Source organism: Oncorhynchus masou, chromosome 31 (assembly GCF_036934945.1).
Source record: "Oncorhynchus masou masou isolate Uvic2021 chromosome 31, UVic_Omas_1.1, whole genome shotgun sequence".
Classification (NCBI taxonomy): domain Eukaryota; kingdom Metazoa; phylum Chordata; class Actinopteri; order Salmoniformes; family Salmonidae; genus Oncorhynchus; species Oncorhynchus masou.
In genome coordinates this window covers 84413956-84429104 of record NC_088242.1, presented here as the reverse complement: position 1 = coordinate 84429104, position 15149 = coordinate 84413956, and the positions used below count along the sequence as shown (strand labels likewise).

The 15149-nt window shown below is 41.0% G+C and overlaps 1 protein-coding gene across 1 annotated transcript in view; it reads right to left on the bottom strand.

Annotated features, from left to right (window-relative positions):
* The window catches only part of LOC135524612 (unconventional myosin-IXb-like), a 118388-nt gene that overhangs the window by 12800 nt on the left and 90439 nt on the right, over positions 1 to 15149 (bottom strand). The window contains 9 exon segments of the mRNA XM_064952305.1: positions 195 to 323; positions 564 to 756; positions 891 to 964; positions 1471 to 1582; positions 1703 to 1744; positions 8605 to 8775; positions 8895 to 9002; positions 9353 to 9540; positions 13986 to 14077. Coding sequence (XP_064808377.1) covers positions 195 to 323; positions 564 to 756; positions 891 to 964; positions 1471 to 1582; positions 1703 to 1744; positions 8605 to 8775; positions 8895 to 9002; positions 9353 to 9540; positions 13986 to 14077 — 1109 coding nt within the window.

Below are 15149 nucleotides of genomic sequence, written 5' to 3'. Positions count from 1 at the left end.
CTCAAGTATTTTCTTTATTTTGGCATTAACCATTAGATCAGTAGAACTAACCAAGGAGAAGATAACCCACCTGGGCTGATATAGGGACTCCCCCTTGTGGACATATATTATATAACACAATCCAAAATGAACAAGAGTAGCCATCTCTCCCTTGATCATGGAGAAGAGTGAGGCAGAGCTATAACAGGACTCACCCACGGCCTGAAGGAAGTCATTGTAATGAGTGAAGGTCATGAGGGGGTCAGGCAGCTTTCTCAGCCACTGTTTGATCAGCCCTGTCACAGTGTGGATGGGGTAGTTCTCCAGGCACACTGCGTGGGGGTCTGCCACACAACACAACATCAACCATTAGACAGGTCATGGAATGGGAACATGAAGAGGTATACTTATGTCATAAGTAAGATCTACATGGGCACAATGAAACTTGAAAAATACAACTACACTTGTGCTTGTGTAGGTGCTTAATGTTAAGTCTTCCGTACACCCCTCAAATGAACTGTTACCCATCAAGATCTTAGCAGCTCTCTGGTTTACTGTTTATAATATTATGGGCTGGCCCTCACCAGTCTCCATTAGCTGGTGGAGCTCCTTCATGCGGTTGGCGGAGCCTGATTTGCGGTAGATTCCCTCCGTTAACAGGCCGTTCATCTCGACATGCTCCAGCATCATCTCCAGCACTATGGGAATGGGTTTGTCCTCACTGGTCAGGTGACACAAGCGCACCCCAAAGTGCAGGCCTCCCGACTCCTCGTCACTCTGCACACAGATAGACACCAACAGTCAGATATGTTAGTCAATAGTAACCTAGGGACCAATACAGATTTAAGATTCACACCTAAACCATGGAAGTATGTCAATGTCGTTTACAAATATGTGAGGTCAATACCCACCTTTTTGGCACAAAACGTGCAGCAGTCTGTGACAATTTTGCCGAGGCACTTCTTGTGGCACACCATCTTACAATCTGGAAGAATAAAACCAGAATGGGAGGCTATTAACATTTGTATCCTTGACGACCGAGAATATAATGTTATAATGTTTCACGTTATGCATGTTGAAAGCATGATCAGCATTCACATCAATCATTGGAGACTGTTATCCTTGTTATTTGCACATCATCTGCACATCTATCACTCCAGTGTTAATGCTACATTGTAATTATTTCACCTCTATGGCCTATTTATTGCCTGACCTCCCTACTCTTCTACATTTGCATATACTGTACATATATTTTTCCTTTGTGATATTTAATGTACGTTTGTTATGTCCAACTCTGTTGTTTTTGTCGCACTGCTTTGCTTTATCTTGGCCAGATCACAGTTGTAAATGAGAACTTGTTCTTAACTGGCCTTCCTGGTTAAATAAAGGTACATTTAAAAAAAATATATATATGTATACACATATATTAGTTGTTACTAGAGTGTGAGAGTTGTCAGAATGTGTGTGTGTGTTTGTCTGTGTGGTACTCACAGCTGCACATGTAGACTTTCTCCATGCCCCCGATATAGGAGTTGCACTGATCACACGACTGCATGATGTTAACCTGGTACGTGCTGAACACATGGTCCAGGGGGTTCTCCATCTAAACAATCATACATTGTGTACATGTATCAATGTGTCCAATCATTTCATAAAATACATATATTTCTATAGAGAACAAAGAGTGGACAGGTTTAAGGATCGGCCCTTAGTTTGTACTTACGTTCTTGTTTTTTTTCCGCCTCTTCTTCCGAGCTTTAACAGGCTGAAATACAGACAAAACCATCAATATTTAATTTATTGAATCCATAAAGATGGACAATAATCAATATCCATGTATTCAGTACCAAAAATCAGTGTTAAACAATGATATATTTTATTTTTTGCATTTTACAAATAAGAACAATCAAAACAAAAATGAGAAGACAGACAATATAACAAAGTGACAAACTTAGAAGACAACAGACAAAAATGTAAATGCGATAGAAAAACAAAACTAAATATGAGACATTTGACCAGTAGGCTACAGTACATTTTATACATTACGTGTGAAACATGACATGATGATTATACAGAGATGCAATCAATGTTATGTGAGTGGACATTCTCCATATAATCAATAAAGGATTGCCAAATTCTGTAAATTGTCTCTGACTTATTCCTCAAGCAGTATGTCCTTTTCTCCAGTGGGATACAACTATTAACTTCAGATACCCCCTGCCAGTTGCAATGTGGCAATCTGATTTCCGTTCCAAGGCAATACATTTTTTTGCCAATTGCTTGCACCATTTCTGTTAGCATTATTAGTGTGACTTTGCCTAAGATTGGAATTAGTGAAGTTAACCAGTAGACAGGCCTCCGGGTCTAAAGGGAATGCAGCCCCCTGAACCAGAATGGATACGGTATCGCTTACCCCTTGCCAGAAACCGTGTAGTTTTGAACGTAGGGGGGGAGATACCAGGGTTGAACTTGTGCAATGTAGATGAGGTGATATAGAGCTGATGGAGGAAATTAAACTGGATCAGTCTATCTGGAGTTTAATGTGGATGTAACACCATCCCGGTATAGGTCACACCATAGTCCCTAATCAAGACGAATACCAGGATCTTTTACCCATCTCAGTCGGGGTTTATCTAGCTCAGGCAGTGGTAGTCATGACATAAGAGCATCGTAAACACAGGAAATGGTCTTGAACAGTGGTTGGTCAGCACGGCAAAGTTGTTCAATAGGTGACATCTTAAGTAGGTTCCATTGACCCTTGAGATTCACCCTAATAAAATGTCATAGTTGTAGGTAACTAGAGGTCCTTGTTAGACAAGTTGTATTTCTGTTTCAGCTGTTCAAAGGAAATAAGAATTCCCTCATAACAATGTTCTAGAAGAGTGATGACCTTATCAGACCATGGTCTAAAGTTACAATTCTTGAAAAACCTTTGAAAATTGCTTGATTGGGAACCATGTTCAATCAGCCAGGTAATATATTCTGAAATTAGGGAGGTTTAAGCCTCCTTGACTGTAATCAAGGGTCAGTTTGTCCAGGCTAACCCTAGGAGTTTTGCCGTGCCACAAACTGTCTGGTCAGCTTGTCGAGAGAGGAAAAGAATGCTGCGGATACAGGGATGGGGAGAGATTGAAACAAATATAGAATTCTGGGCAGGATATTCATATTAATTCTACCCAGTAGAGTGAGAGGCAAGTCCATCCATTTACACAGGTCACCCTCCACCTTTTGCAACAAGCCAGCCAGATTGCGTTTAGAGGTTCTTCAGGTTACCATCCACCATTCTACCCAACTATGTGAAGCCCATAGGAGACCGTCTAAAAGGCAACTGATGCTTAATGGTATGATGGTCAAAGACAGACAACAGTAAGATTTTAATCAAAATTGACCTTATATCCAGAGAAAGAACTAAAATACTGTAATAGGTTCTATAAGTGAGAGGGGATGTTCTGGGTTTGTTAGAAATAAGATAAGGTCGTCCTCAAAGAGTGATAACTTATGGGTATGGGGGCCCATCTCAAAGCCACGTACAGTGCCTTGCGAAAGTATTCGGCCCCCTTGAACTTTGCGACCTTTTGCCACATTTCAGGCTTCAAACATAAAGATATAAAACTGTATTTTTTTGTGAAGAATCAACAACAAGTGGGTCACAATCATGAAGTGGAATGACATTTACTGGATATTTCAAACTTTTTTAACAAATCAAAAACTGAAAAATTGGGCGTGCAAAATTATTCAGCCCCCTTAAGTTAATACTTTGTAGCGCCACCTTTTGCTGCAATTACAGCTGTAAGTCGCTTGGGGTATGTCTCTATCAGTTTTGCACATCGAGAGACTGAAATTTTTCCCCATTCCTCCTTGCAAAACAGCTCGAGCTCAGTGAGGTTGGATGGAGAGCATTTGTGAACAGCAGTTTTCAGTTCTTTCCACAGATTCTCGATTGGATTCAGGTCTGGACTTTGACTTGGCCATTCTAACACCTGGATATGTTTATTTTTGAACCATTCCATTGTAGATTTTGCTTTATGTTTTGGATCATTGTCTTGTTGGAAGACAAATCTCTGTCCCAGTCTCAGGTCTTTTGCAGACTCCATCAGGTTTTCTTCCAGAATGGTCCTGTATTTGGCTCCATCCATCTTCCCATCAATTTTAACCATCTTCCCTGTCCCTGCTGAAGAAAAGCAGGCCCAAACCATGATGCTGCCACCACCATGTTTGACAGTGGGGATGGTGTGTTCATTGTGATGAGCTGTGTTGCTTTTACGCCAAACATAACATTTTGCATTGTTGCCAAAAAGTTCAATTTTGGTTTCATCTGACCAGAGCACCTTCTTCCACATGTTTGGTGTGTCTCCCAGGTGGCTTGTGGCAAACTTTAAACAACACTTTTTATGGATATCTTTAAGAAATGGCTTTCTTCTTGCCACTCTTCCATAAAGGCCAGATTTGTGCAATATACGACTGATTGTTGTCCTATGGACAGAGTCTCCCACCTCAGCTGTAGATCTCTGCAGTTCATCCAGAGTGATCATGGGCCTCTTGGCTGCATCTCTGATCAGTCTTCTCCTTGTATGAGCTGAAAGTTTAGAGGGACGACCAGGTCTTGGTAGATTTGCAGTGGTCTGATACTCCTTCCATTTCAATATTATCGCTTGTACAGTGCTCCTTGGGATGTTTAAAGCTTGGGAAATCTTTTTGTATCCAAATCCGGCTTTAAACTTCTTCACAACAGTATCTCGGTCCTGCCTGGTGTGTTCCGTGTTCTTCATGATGCTCTCTGCGCTTTTAACAGACCTCTGAGACTATCACAGTGCAGGTGCATTTATACGGAGACTTGATTACACACAGGTGGATTGTATTTATCAGTCATTTAGGTCAACATTGGATCATTCAGAGATCCTCACTGAACTTCTGGAGAGAGTTTGCTGCACTGACAGTAAAGGGGCTGAATAATTTTGCACGCCCAATTTTTCAGTTTTTGATTTGTTAAAAAAGTTTGAAATATCCAATAAATGTCGTTCCACTTCATGATTGTGTCCCACTTGTTGTTGATTCTTCACAAAAAAATACAGTTTTATATCTTTATGTTTGAAGCCTGAAATGTGGCAAAAGTTTGCAAAGTTCAAGGGGGCCGAATACTTTCGCAAGGCACTGTATGTCAGGGCCCGTTCTAATGGCCTCTGCCAACAGTTCGATGGCAAGGGTGAAGAGGTGGGGGCTAAAAGGGCAACTATATCTGTTCCCCCTAAAGAGAAGGAAAGAGGAAGTAATCCCATTCGTAGCAATACTAGTTTTAGGAGATTTGTTGAGTGATTTTATCAAGGTTACAAACACAGTGCCTAAACTGAACTTTTCCAAAATGCGAAGAGATATGGTAATTAAGAGATATGGTAATTCAAACCTATTAAAATACCTTTTTGGCGACGAGGGAGACTGCGACACTAGGTATTTATTTTTTTGTAAGGTGAATTATATCAAAAGAACCTTCTGAGATTATTGGAGGACAATCTGTTAATTATGGATCCAGTAAGATCTGGATTGACCAACAGGGGGAGGCATGACTCCAGTCTCTTAGATTGTAAACTGGTCACCAAGATGCTATCTGTTTTAAGGAGAGAGATTGGTCGACAGGAGGCACAGTTTAGCGGGGATTCCCCTTCCTTGTGAATTACTGTAATCACAGTTTGAGTGAAAGACTCTGGAAAGCAGTTGTCCTCCCTGGCTTTTTAAAGTACCTCCATGAGGTAGGGGACCAACAGCCACTTGAGTTCTTTATAGAACTCTGGAGGGAAGCCAGGAGATTTATTAGACGGTAAAGATTTAATGTCCACCAACAAATCAGGGACTGAGAACTGTTCACTCAGGTGCGCTCTGTCTTCCTCTTGACAGGCAAGGGAGGTTGAGCAAGGAGAGAAATGTCTATCTCTGCTAGAACGTCGCTTGATTGGGAAGTATAGGGTACCTTGTAGTATTTCTTAAAAGTATCATTCATTTCAGTAGGGTCAAAAGATCTCATTAGTAAGAGTTTCTATAGCCATGCCAACACTGTGCTTTCTCTCCAAGTTCATAGTAACGCTGTTTTGATTTAGTAATGCCCCTCTCAGCTTGATACGTGTTCAGAGCATTATATTTCAGTTATTTATTTACAAAAAGCCTGTATAGGTCTTTAGTCTGGCACCTTTGGTAGGTTTTCTCTAGCTCAAAGATTTCAGATTTAAGGTCATTCAGTTAGGCAGTGTTTTCTTTTCAACCCTTTAGTACTGGCAATGAGCCTTTCCCATCAGAGACTTTTAATGTGTCCCAAAGAATGAAAGTCAGAACCAGAGGGTTTATTTGTCAAAGTAAAAACATTGATCTGCTTTTGATGAATGCAGGTTGCTTCAGGAGTGTAGAATTTAGTCTCCATATATATATGCTTGGTAGGAATGGAGATGGCTAATTCCAGAGGAGAATGGTCACAAAGCAATCTGGTGAGACAATCGGTATCTAACACGATGAAACAGTTGGGTTGACAGCAAAAAGTGATCTATTCGTGTGTGTGTGTGTGTGTTGTGTGGGTGTGAATAAAGAGTAGTTCCTATCCTGTGGGTGCATCGGTCTCCAAACGTCTAGTAAATTGAGATCCTTCATGAATGAGCTTGAACATAAATATATGGTCATCGAAGTTAGGAGCATAAATATTCAATAGGGTCCCAGACGGAATAAATATGCCCCTGAACCAAAACAAACCTGCCTGAGGGAGCAGACATGGTGTTGCTGACACAAAAGGGGATGTGCCTACTTTTCAAAATTGTAGTTCCTCTTGAGGCCGCAAAAATGTATCCTACCCATTCCCTGTTTAATTTCTTGTGTTTCCTGGCTGTACAATGTGTTTCTTGTAAGAACACAACATCAGCCTTCAATAGTCTATAACTTAAGAAATTATCTCTTAACTGGGCTGTTAAGATCTTTTACGTTGAATGTGACATATTTTAGTGGATTAAGCATGGGTTGAGTTTCTAATATATAACCGGATGGTAATTACTCACATGTAAATATTCAGGTAATGTTTCAACTTTGATGTGAACACTGAAGTGACCTATGCGTCTATTTAGGAAGGAAACAACATTAAAAAAAAAGAATAACCCACCGATTGTCAGACTAAACCCACAATCAAACATGAAAACACTTGTAGAGAGACGATGTTGCTTGCTTTCCATCTTGCTCTTACTAGCTAAGCTTTGGCATAAACTAAAACCTACGAGCGCTCTACGTTGAAAACAAACGTTGTGAATAGACATTTATGGCGGAATATTTTACTGTCAACAATAAGGGCTGCTTGAGTCTCTTTTCAGGAGAAGAGGAGAAACATAAAATGGGCCTAGGCCTACTAATTTGTTTTGCCCGGTGGATATTGTCAAAACCAAAATATACTCCCCTGTAAATGTAATAGAACTCACCACTGGAAAAATAACTTAGTTGAAAATGTCCAAATCAACTGTAGCAACCAAATCACGTTGTAAACAGATCCAAATTCCAAATAGACATCAGCAGTTCAGTCCCAGGAGAGCACAAACAAGAAAAATCCCAATAAACTGCGTCAAATCCCACAGATAGACAGTGATGTGCTTGTCCTTCAGGGCTTTGGCAACTGATTTGAACTGCTTACAACGTCTGGCAAGATCCAAGCGCATATATCTGGGAAGAGGCTGACACTCTTGCCATCGATGGTGATGTCCCCTTTGGCTCTTGTGAGTCGCAGTATCTTCACCTTGTCCTGGAAACGGAGGAACCTGATCAGGACAGTCTGTGGAGGCTCATCTGGTGTGGGTTTTCGGTGTTAAGGCTCTGTGGGCGCGTTCGATTTCCAGCAGCTTAGTGGAGTTGGTTATGCGCAGGACATCAGGGATCCATTGAGTGAAGAAACGGACAGGGTCACGGCCCTCGCTGTCCTCCTTCAATCCCACCACATGGATATTGCTACGTCTGCTCTGGTTCTCCATCAGGTCCGCCATGTTTATGAGATAGGCATTGTCCTTCTGCAGCTGTTTGATAACTTGATCATGTCGGGTTACGGTATCTTCAGCTGTGCTAATGCGAAACTCAGCCTCAGTCGTTCTCAAAAGGAGATCATTCAGGGAGGATTTCCGGCTATCAATGGAAGAATAAAGTTCAGCCTATTTATTGTACATTTTCAGTGAAAGACCTTTGTTACCATCTTACATTTCCTGGAGGAGAGTAGCAAGCATGCCTGAAGTCTCAGAAGAGGCTACTGAGAGGAACAGTGTGGAACTGTCATCTGCGTTATCAGGGATAATGCTTATCTTGCTAGCTGTGGCGTTATTATCTTGGGATTCAACAAAGTTTTGGTCATCCTTCTTGCCTCTCGGATTGAGGTCCATGGCCCTTGGGAAGGTAAGCGCTTAACAGTTTATCAGCCGATGTTAGAATATTGCTTCAACGTTGATATTTAGGTAATAATAGGATAACTTTGAAGAGCTCGGTTTGTTTAATGTCTGCTCAGCTTCGCGGCATAACACGCTACGAAAGTGTTGTTTGTGCCAAGTGTTACAGCATAAACCAGGGTGCTTGGAGTTTGCTACTACGATAATAGCCCTATGACAAATATGCAGGGTCATCCTTCACCTTGGCTGGTTCTGCCTCCTCCTTTTTGATCTCTCCCCTGATGAAGCCGTCCAGGACTGACTGGAACAGGTTGACCACCAGCTGTACCTCTCCCTTCTGCTTCTCTCCTGCCAGGCTGATTACCCTCTTCTGGTAGCCACGCATCAGACCCTTGTAGCCAATATGGTGTGTCTGTCCACCATGGGTGAGAGAAAGAGATAGGGGAATAAAGCAATTACCATCCATACACGGAAGTCACTCAATTGATAAAGCAGCTTCCATATCTATAGGCCTTGCGTTCCGCCACTCACCGGGAGAGAGTACATGCCCTTGATGGTCTCTCTGAACTGCATGGTGGCTGTGATGAAGATGTTTTCTGTGGCAGACAATTGCTTCCCTCTGGAGCGGAAGTCATTCACCTACAGAGAGAGAGAGCGGGAGTTTAAAGGGATAGTTTGGGATATTTGGAAGCCCTTTATCTACTTCCCCAGAGCCAGATGAACTTGTGGATACCATTTGTATATCTGTGTCCAGTAGGAAGGAGATTATGGGTAGATTCATGAGCCAACGCTAACTATCTTAGCTAAGCTAGCACTAACACAAGATAAAGGGCGTCATTGCCCCAAACTATCCCCTTAAACATATTGTGGAGCATACTATAAGTGTATTTCTCCTCTATGCACCTGAAAACTACAAGAGGTGTGTGACTGAGATCAACTCTCATTTCAGTTAGCTTTTAGCTGTAACATTAATCAGAATATGGTTGGACCTGATTCCCCAGGAATTCGTCCAGGTGTCGAAGCTCATTGGCGTTGGTAATCTCCCTCTCCAGAGAGGCGTTCCATTGCTCTGACACATGCGTGGCCCGGCTGATCTTGATGGTGGGGTTCTGGCTCACTGCCCGGCCTCCGCTAGCAGGGTCTGGGTGGGAGCGGGATGTTTGTGAGAGAGGCAGGGCTGTGTGGAACGAAGACAGACAGACAAACAGACAGAGACAGAGAGACACAGAAACAAAGAGAGAGACAAAGTGAGACAGAGACAGAATTGTTGTCAATATGTTCAAGCATCATTATATACAATATTAACTACTTTACCTTTTCCACATTTTGCTGTGTTACAGCCTACATTTAAACAAATGTAATTGTAGATATTTTTGTTACTGGCCTACACACAATACCCCATAATGCCAAAGTTGAATTATATTTTTTAATTTTATAAATTAATTAAAAATGAAAAGCCTTGAGTCAATAAGTATTCAACCCCTTTGTCATGGCAAGTCTAAATAAGTTGAAGAGTAAAACATTAACAAGTTGCATAATACGTTTCATGGACTCACTCTGTGTGGAATAATAGTGTTTAACATGATTTATTAATGACAGCCATATCTGTATTTCAAACACAGATTCAATCATAAAAACCAGGGAATTTTTCCAATGCCTCGCAAAGAAGGGCACCTATTGGTTGATGGGTAAAAATGTAAACGCAGACATTGAATATACACTACCGTTAAAAAGTGTGGGAGTCACATAGAAATGCCCTTGTTTTTGACCATTAAAATAACATCAAATTGATCAGAAATACAGTGTAGATATTGTTACGGAGGCCCATTATCAGCAACCATCATTCCTTTGTTCTAACGGCACGTTGTGATAGCTAAACCAAGTTTATAATTTTAAAAAGGATAATTCATCATTAGAAAACCCTTTTGCAATTTTGTTAGCACAGCTGAAAACTGTTGTGCTGATTAAAGCAATAAAACTGTCCTTCTTTAGACTAGTTGAATATCTGGAGCATCAGCATTTGTGGGTTCGATTACAGGCTCAAAACGGCCAGAAACAAAACTTTCTTTTGAAACTCATCAGTCTATTCTTGTTGTGAGAAATGAAGGCTATTCCATGCGAGAAATTGCCAAGAAACTGAAGATCTCATACAATGATGTGTACTACTTCCATCACAGAACAGTGCAAACTGTCCCTAACCAGAATAGAAAGAGTGGGAGGCCCCGGTGGACAACTGAGCAAGAGGACAAGCACATTAGAGTGTCTAGTTTGAGGAACAGACACCTCTCACAAGTCCTCAACTGGCAGCTTCATTAAATAGTACCCGCAAAACACCAGTCTCAACGTCAACAGTGAAGAGGCAACTCCAGAATGCTGGTCTTCTAGGCAGAGTTGCAAAGAAAAAGCCATACCTCAGACTGGCCAATAAAAATAATTGATTAAGATGGGCAAAAGAACACAGACACTGGATAGAGGAACTCAGCCTAGAAGGCCAGCATTCCGGAGTTGCCTCCGGGATGCTTTTCTTTCACTGTTGACGTTGAAACTGGTGTTTTGCGTTGTATGAGATCTTCAGTTTCATGCCAATTTCTCACATGGAATAGCCTTCATTTCTCAGAACAAGAATAGACTGATGAGTTTCAGAAGAAAGTTCTTTGTTTATGGCCATTCTGAGCCTGTAATTGAACCCACAAATGCTGATGCTCCAGATACTCAACTAGTCAGTCTGAAGGCAGGCAGTTTTATTGCTTTAAAATCAGAACAACAATTTCCAGCTGTGCTAACATAATTGAAAAAGGGTTTTCGAATGATCAATTAACATTTTAAAATTATAAACTTGGATTAGATAAAACAATGTGCCATTGGAACACAGGAGTGATGGTTGCTGATAATGGGACTCTGTATGCCTATGTAGATATTCCATTAAAAATCAGCCGTTTCCAGCTACAATAGTCATTTACACCATTAACCATGTCTACACTGTATTTCTGATGAATTGGTATTATTTTTAATGGACCATTTCTTTTGCTTTTCTTTCAAAAACAAGGACATTTGTAAGTGACACCAAACCTTTGAACGGCATTGTACCTTTGACCACGGTGAAGTTATTAAGTTATTAACTTTGGATATGTATCAATATACCCAGTCACTACAAAGATACAGCCGTCCTTTCTAACGCCATTGCCGTACAGGAAGGGAACCACTCAGGGGTTTCACCATGAGTTCAATGACCATGATAGGAGAACTGGATGGATCAACAACATTGTAGTTAGTCCACAATACTAACATAATTGACAGAGTGAAAAGAAGGAAGCCTGTACAGAATTAAAAAACATTCCAAAACATGCATCCTGTTTGCAACAAGGCACTAAAGTAATACTGACAAAATAAATTGGCCTAAGGCACTAGCTGTGCCACTAGAGATCTTGGTTTGAGTCCAGCCTCTGTCGCAGCCGGCCGCGACCGGGAGATCCATGGGATGGCGCACAATTGGCCCAGCATCATTCAGCTTAGGGGAGGGCTTGGCCGGCAGGGATGTTCTTGTCCCATCATGCACTAGCGACTCCTGTGGTGAGCCGGGTGCAGTGCACGCTGACACAGTCGCCAGGTGTACGGTGTTTCCTCCGACACATTGATGCGGCTGGCTTCGGGGTAAAGGGGGCATTGTGTCAAGAAGCAGTGCGGCGTGGCTGGGTTGTGTTTCGGGGGATGCATGGCTCTCAACCTTCGCCTCTCCCGAGTCTGTACAGGAGTTGCAGCGATGGGACAAGACTAACTACCAATTGGATACCGCATAATTGGGGAGAAAGAAGTAAAAAAAGAGTATATAAATAAATAAATAAATATATATATATAAAAGATTGGCAAAGCAATTCGCTTAATACAAAGTGTCGGGTACCACTCTCCATCTTTTCAAGCATAGTGGTGGCTGCTTCATGTTATGGGGAAACTTGTAATCCTTAAGGACTGGGGTGTTTTTCAGGATAAAAAAGAAACCAAATGGAATAAGCACAGCCAAATCCTAGAGGAATACCTGGTTCAGTCTGCTTTCCACCAGACACATTTCAGCAGGACAATAACCTAAAACACAAGGCCAAGTCTACACTGGACTTGCTTACCAAGAAGACGGTGAATGTTCTTGAGTAGCTGAGTTTTGACTTATATTTGCTTGAAAATCTATGGCAAGACCTGAAAATGGTTGCCTATTAATGATCAACAATCATTTTGACAGAGCTTGAAGAATTTTGAAAATAATAAATGGGCAAATGTTGCACAATTCAGGTGTGGAAAGCTCCTAGAATCTTACCCAGAAAGACGTTTCTACAAATGATTGATTCAAAGGTGTGAATACTTATGTAAATGAACCATTTCTGTATTTTATTTTAAATTAATTTGCAAAATTTTCTAAAAACATGTTTTCACTGTCATTATGGGGTGTGAAGATGAGAAAAATAACATTTAATCCATTTTGAATTCAGGCTGTAACACAACAAAATGTGGAATAAGGGATATGAATACTTTCTGAACACACTGACCTTACAGTAGATGTTGGGCAAAAAACATTTGAAGGAACTAAAGACAAAAAATCTGTCTTTGATTAGAGATCCTAAACTTTTCTGTAGGATCTGATAGTTAAAGGTCTAAAACTAAAAAGGCTCAACCAGCTGTAAAATGTACGTTTTTGGACTTGAGAGCCTTTTACATATATTGTTTTGGCCAGGAAATGAACACTTCACTTGATTCCAAACTCGTTTTTCGGGATTTTCACATCACTTTGTTGATAAAACATCTCCTTTTTAATTCTCTCTAACGCCAAACTGTGACGCACTGCCATAGCAAGAGGCGAGAGCCAGTTTCACAGTCAAAACATGATGAAAGGTCCAAACTATGTTGTTATGATAGAGCTTAATCCTACTTGACTAATTATTTACCAGAAAGCAACTTATTTAAGAAACAAATCCATTGGAGACCCCATCTGGGTCTCATGTTCAGGAAGTGACTGACCCTGTATCACCCCCTACATCACTGCCTTCTTCCAGCACCTTTACTTACATGTGTAAGACCACTTCCATTTCCAGGCCAGAAGGAATCTTAGCACAAATACCACCTTATTTCACAGTCCCAGAGAAACTCCCAACCTTATACAGTATACGCTACTAAAGGCAAGGACAAGTAATTTGACAGCATATGGGGCGGCAGAGTAGCCTAGTGGTTAGAGCGTTGTTCAAACGCCCGAGCTGACAAGGTACAAATCTGTCGTTCTGCTCCTGAACAGGCAGTTAACCCACTGTTCCTAGGCCATCATTGAAAATAAGAATTTGTTCTTAACTGACTTGCCTAGTTAAATAAAGGTAAAATAAAATGTTTAAAAAATATGCCGGAGACAAGCTAAATAGAGAAGTAAGAGATTTTTTCCCAGATAGAAATGTGCAATATCGGAAATCTAGGATAATCAAGTGATGTCAACATATGAGAGATTCACTTTGAATTACCATGTGACTTGACCAGGAACAAAATGTACGCTCTAGTTATTATAGCCTATTGTAGAACTAGGACCAAGAGATTTTCCTGGTCAGGTCACATATTTGGTGTGCCCCAAGGCTGCATCCTGGTGCATCTAACCTTCTCCTCGGTCGCTCAGGTCTCCATCGTCAGGAGTATGAGCTTCTTTATGGGAACGTTTCTTCAGAATCTTCCTCAGGAACCCTGAGGATCTACAGCACACACCAACACGCAACACCACACCATCAACACACTCATACAGTAGGAGTCAATACAAAAACACTAATTGTAACATTTATGGGTTATTGATGTGTATTATGGTTTTTAATGGGTTTGACTGTAAATAGGCACAGGTGAGTAATGTATCCAATCCTACTAATATGAACAACATAATTACAAGAGTACCTGTTGTTCGGACTTGACACAGAAATACAATCTGCCATTTGATCACATCTGCCACCATGCAGGAGAATTGGATAAAACATGCTTTGTTTTAGTGATCAGAAGTTTTAGATGTGAATGTTGAATCTTTGTGAATGTCAGAGGGTTTTTGTATGTAAGCCTACAGTAATAAATGTTCTCATCTGTCCAGTCCAACACCACATATTTTCAGGGTTTATAGACCGACACTGCTCAATGATTGCCATGGTAACAATCTTTAAACAAAATCAAAATAAAGACCAATATTTTGATCGTCCAGCCTGATAAAAACGTTGGAACAGTAAGGCACAGCACATCCCAAAAAGTGGGGAACAAGTCAAACCGTTCAGAGTAAATTAAGTTAAGGAATTTCCGGAATCTATCCCCTCTAATAACAAACTGCCTCTATAGCTATATATGGGAAACTCTAGCTTGTGCAACGTGCCATATGAAGGAGCTAGACAGTTTGATTACACACGGAATAGTGTTTTCCCATGGGCTATCTGCCTTAGACCTCCGGGGTGGATGAGATTGTCTAGTGAAGGGTTTTCCTCCACAGTTACATCAGTCTCTTTACATTAACATCACACTCAAGCATCTTCCTAGGTTCCTGTTTTTCTAGCCACCGTGCTTCTACATTTGCATTGCTTGCCGTTTGGGGTTTTAGGCCAAGTTTCTGTATAAGCACATTGTGACAACTGCTGATGTAAAAAGGGCTTTATAAATACATTTGATTGATCATTGAGGTTATCTGGAAGAGACCCTTAGAACAACATCATCATATGCATTTTAACATCCAAAACACAAGGCATCAAACCATAATATTGGCCAACTAAGGTTCTATACTGCTAGTTCCAAAACCTA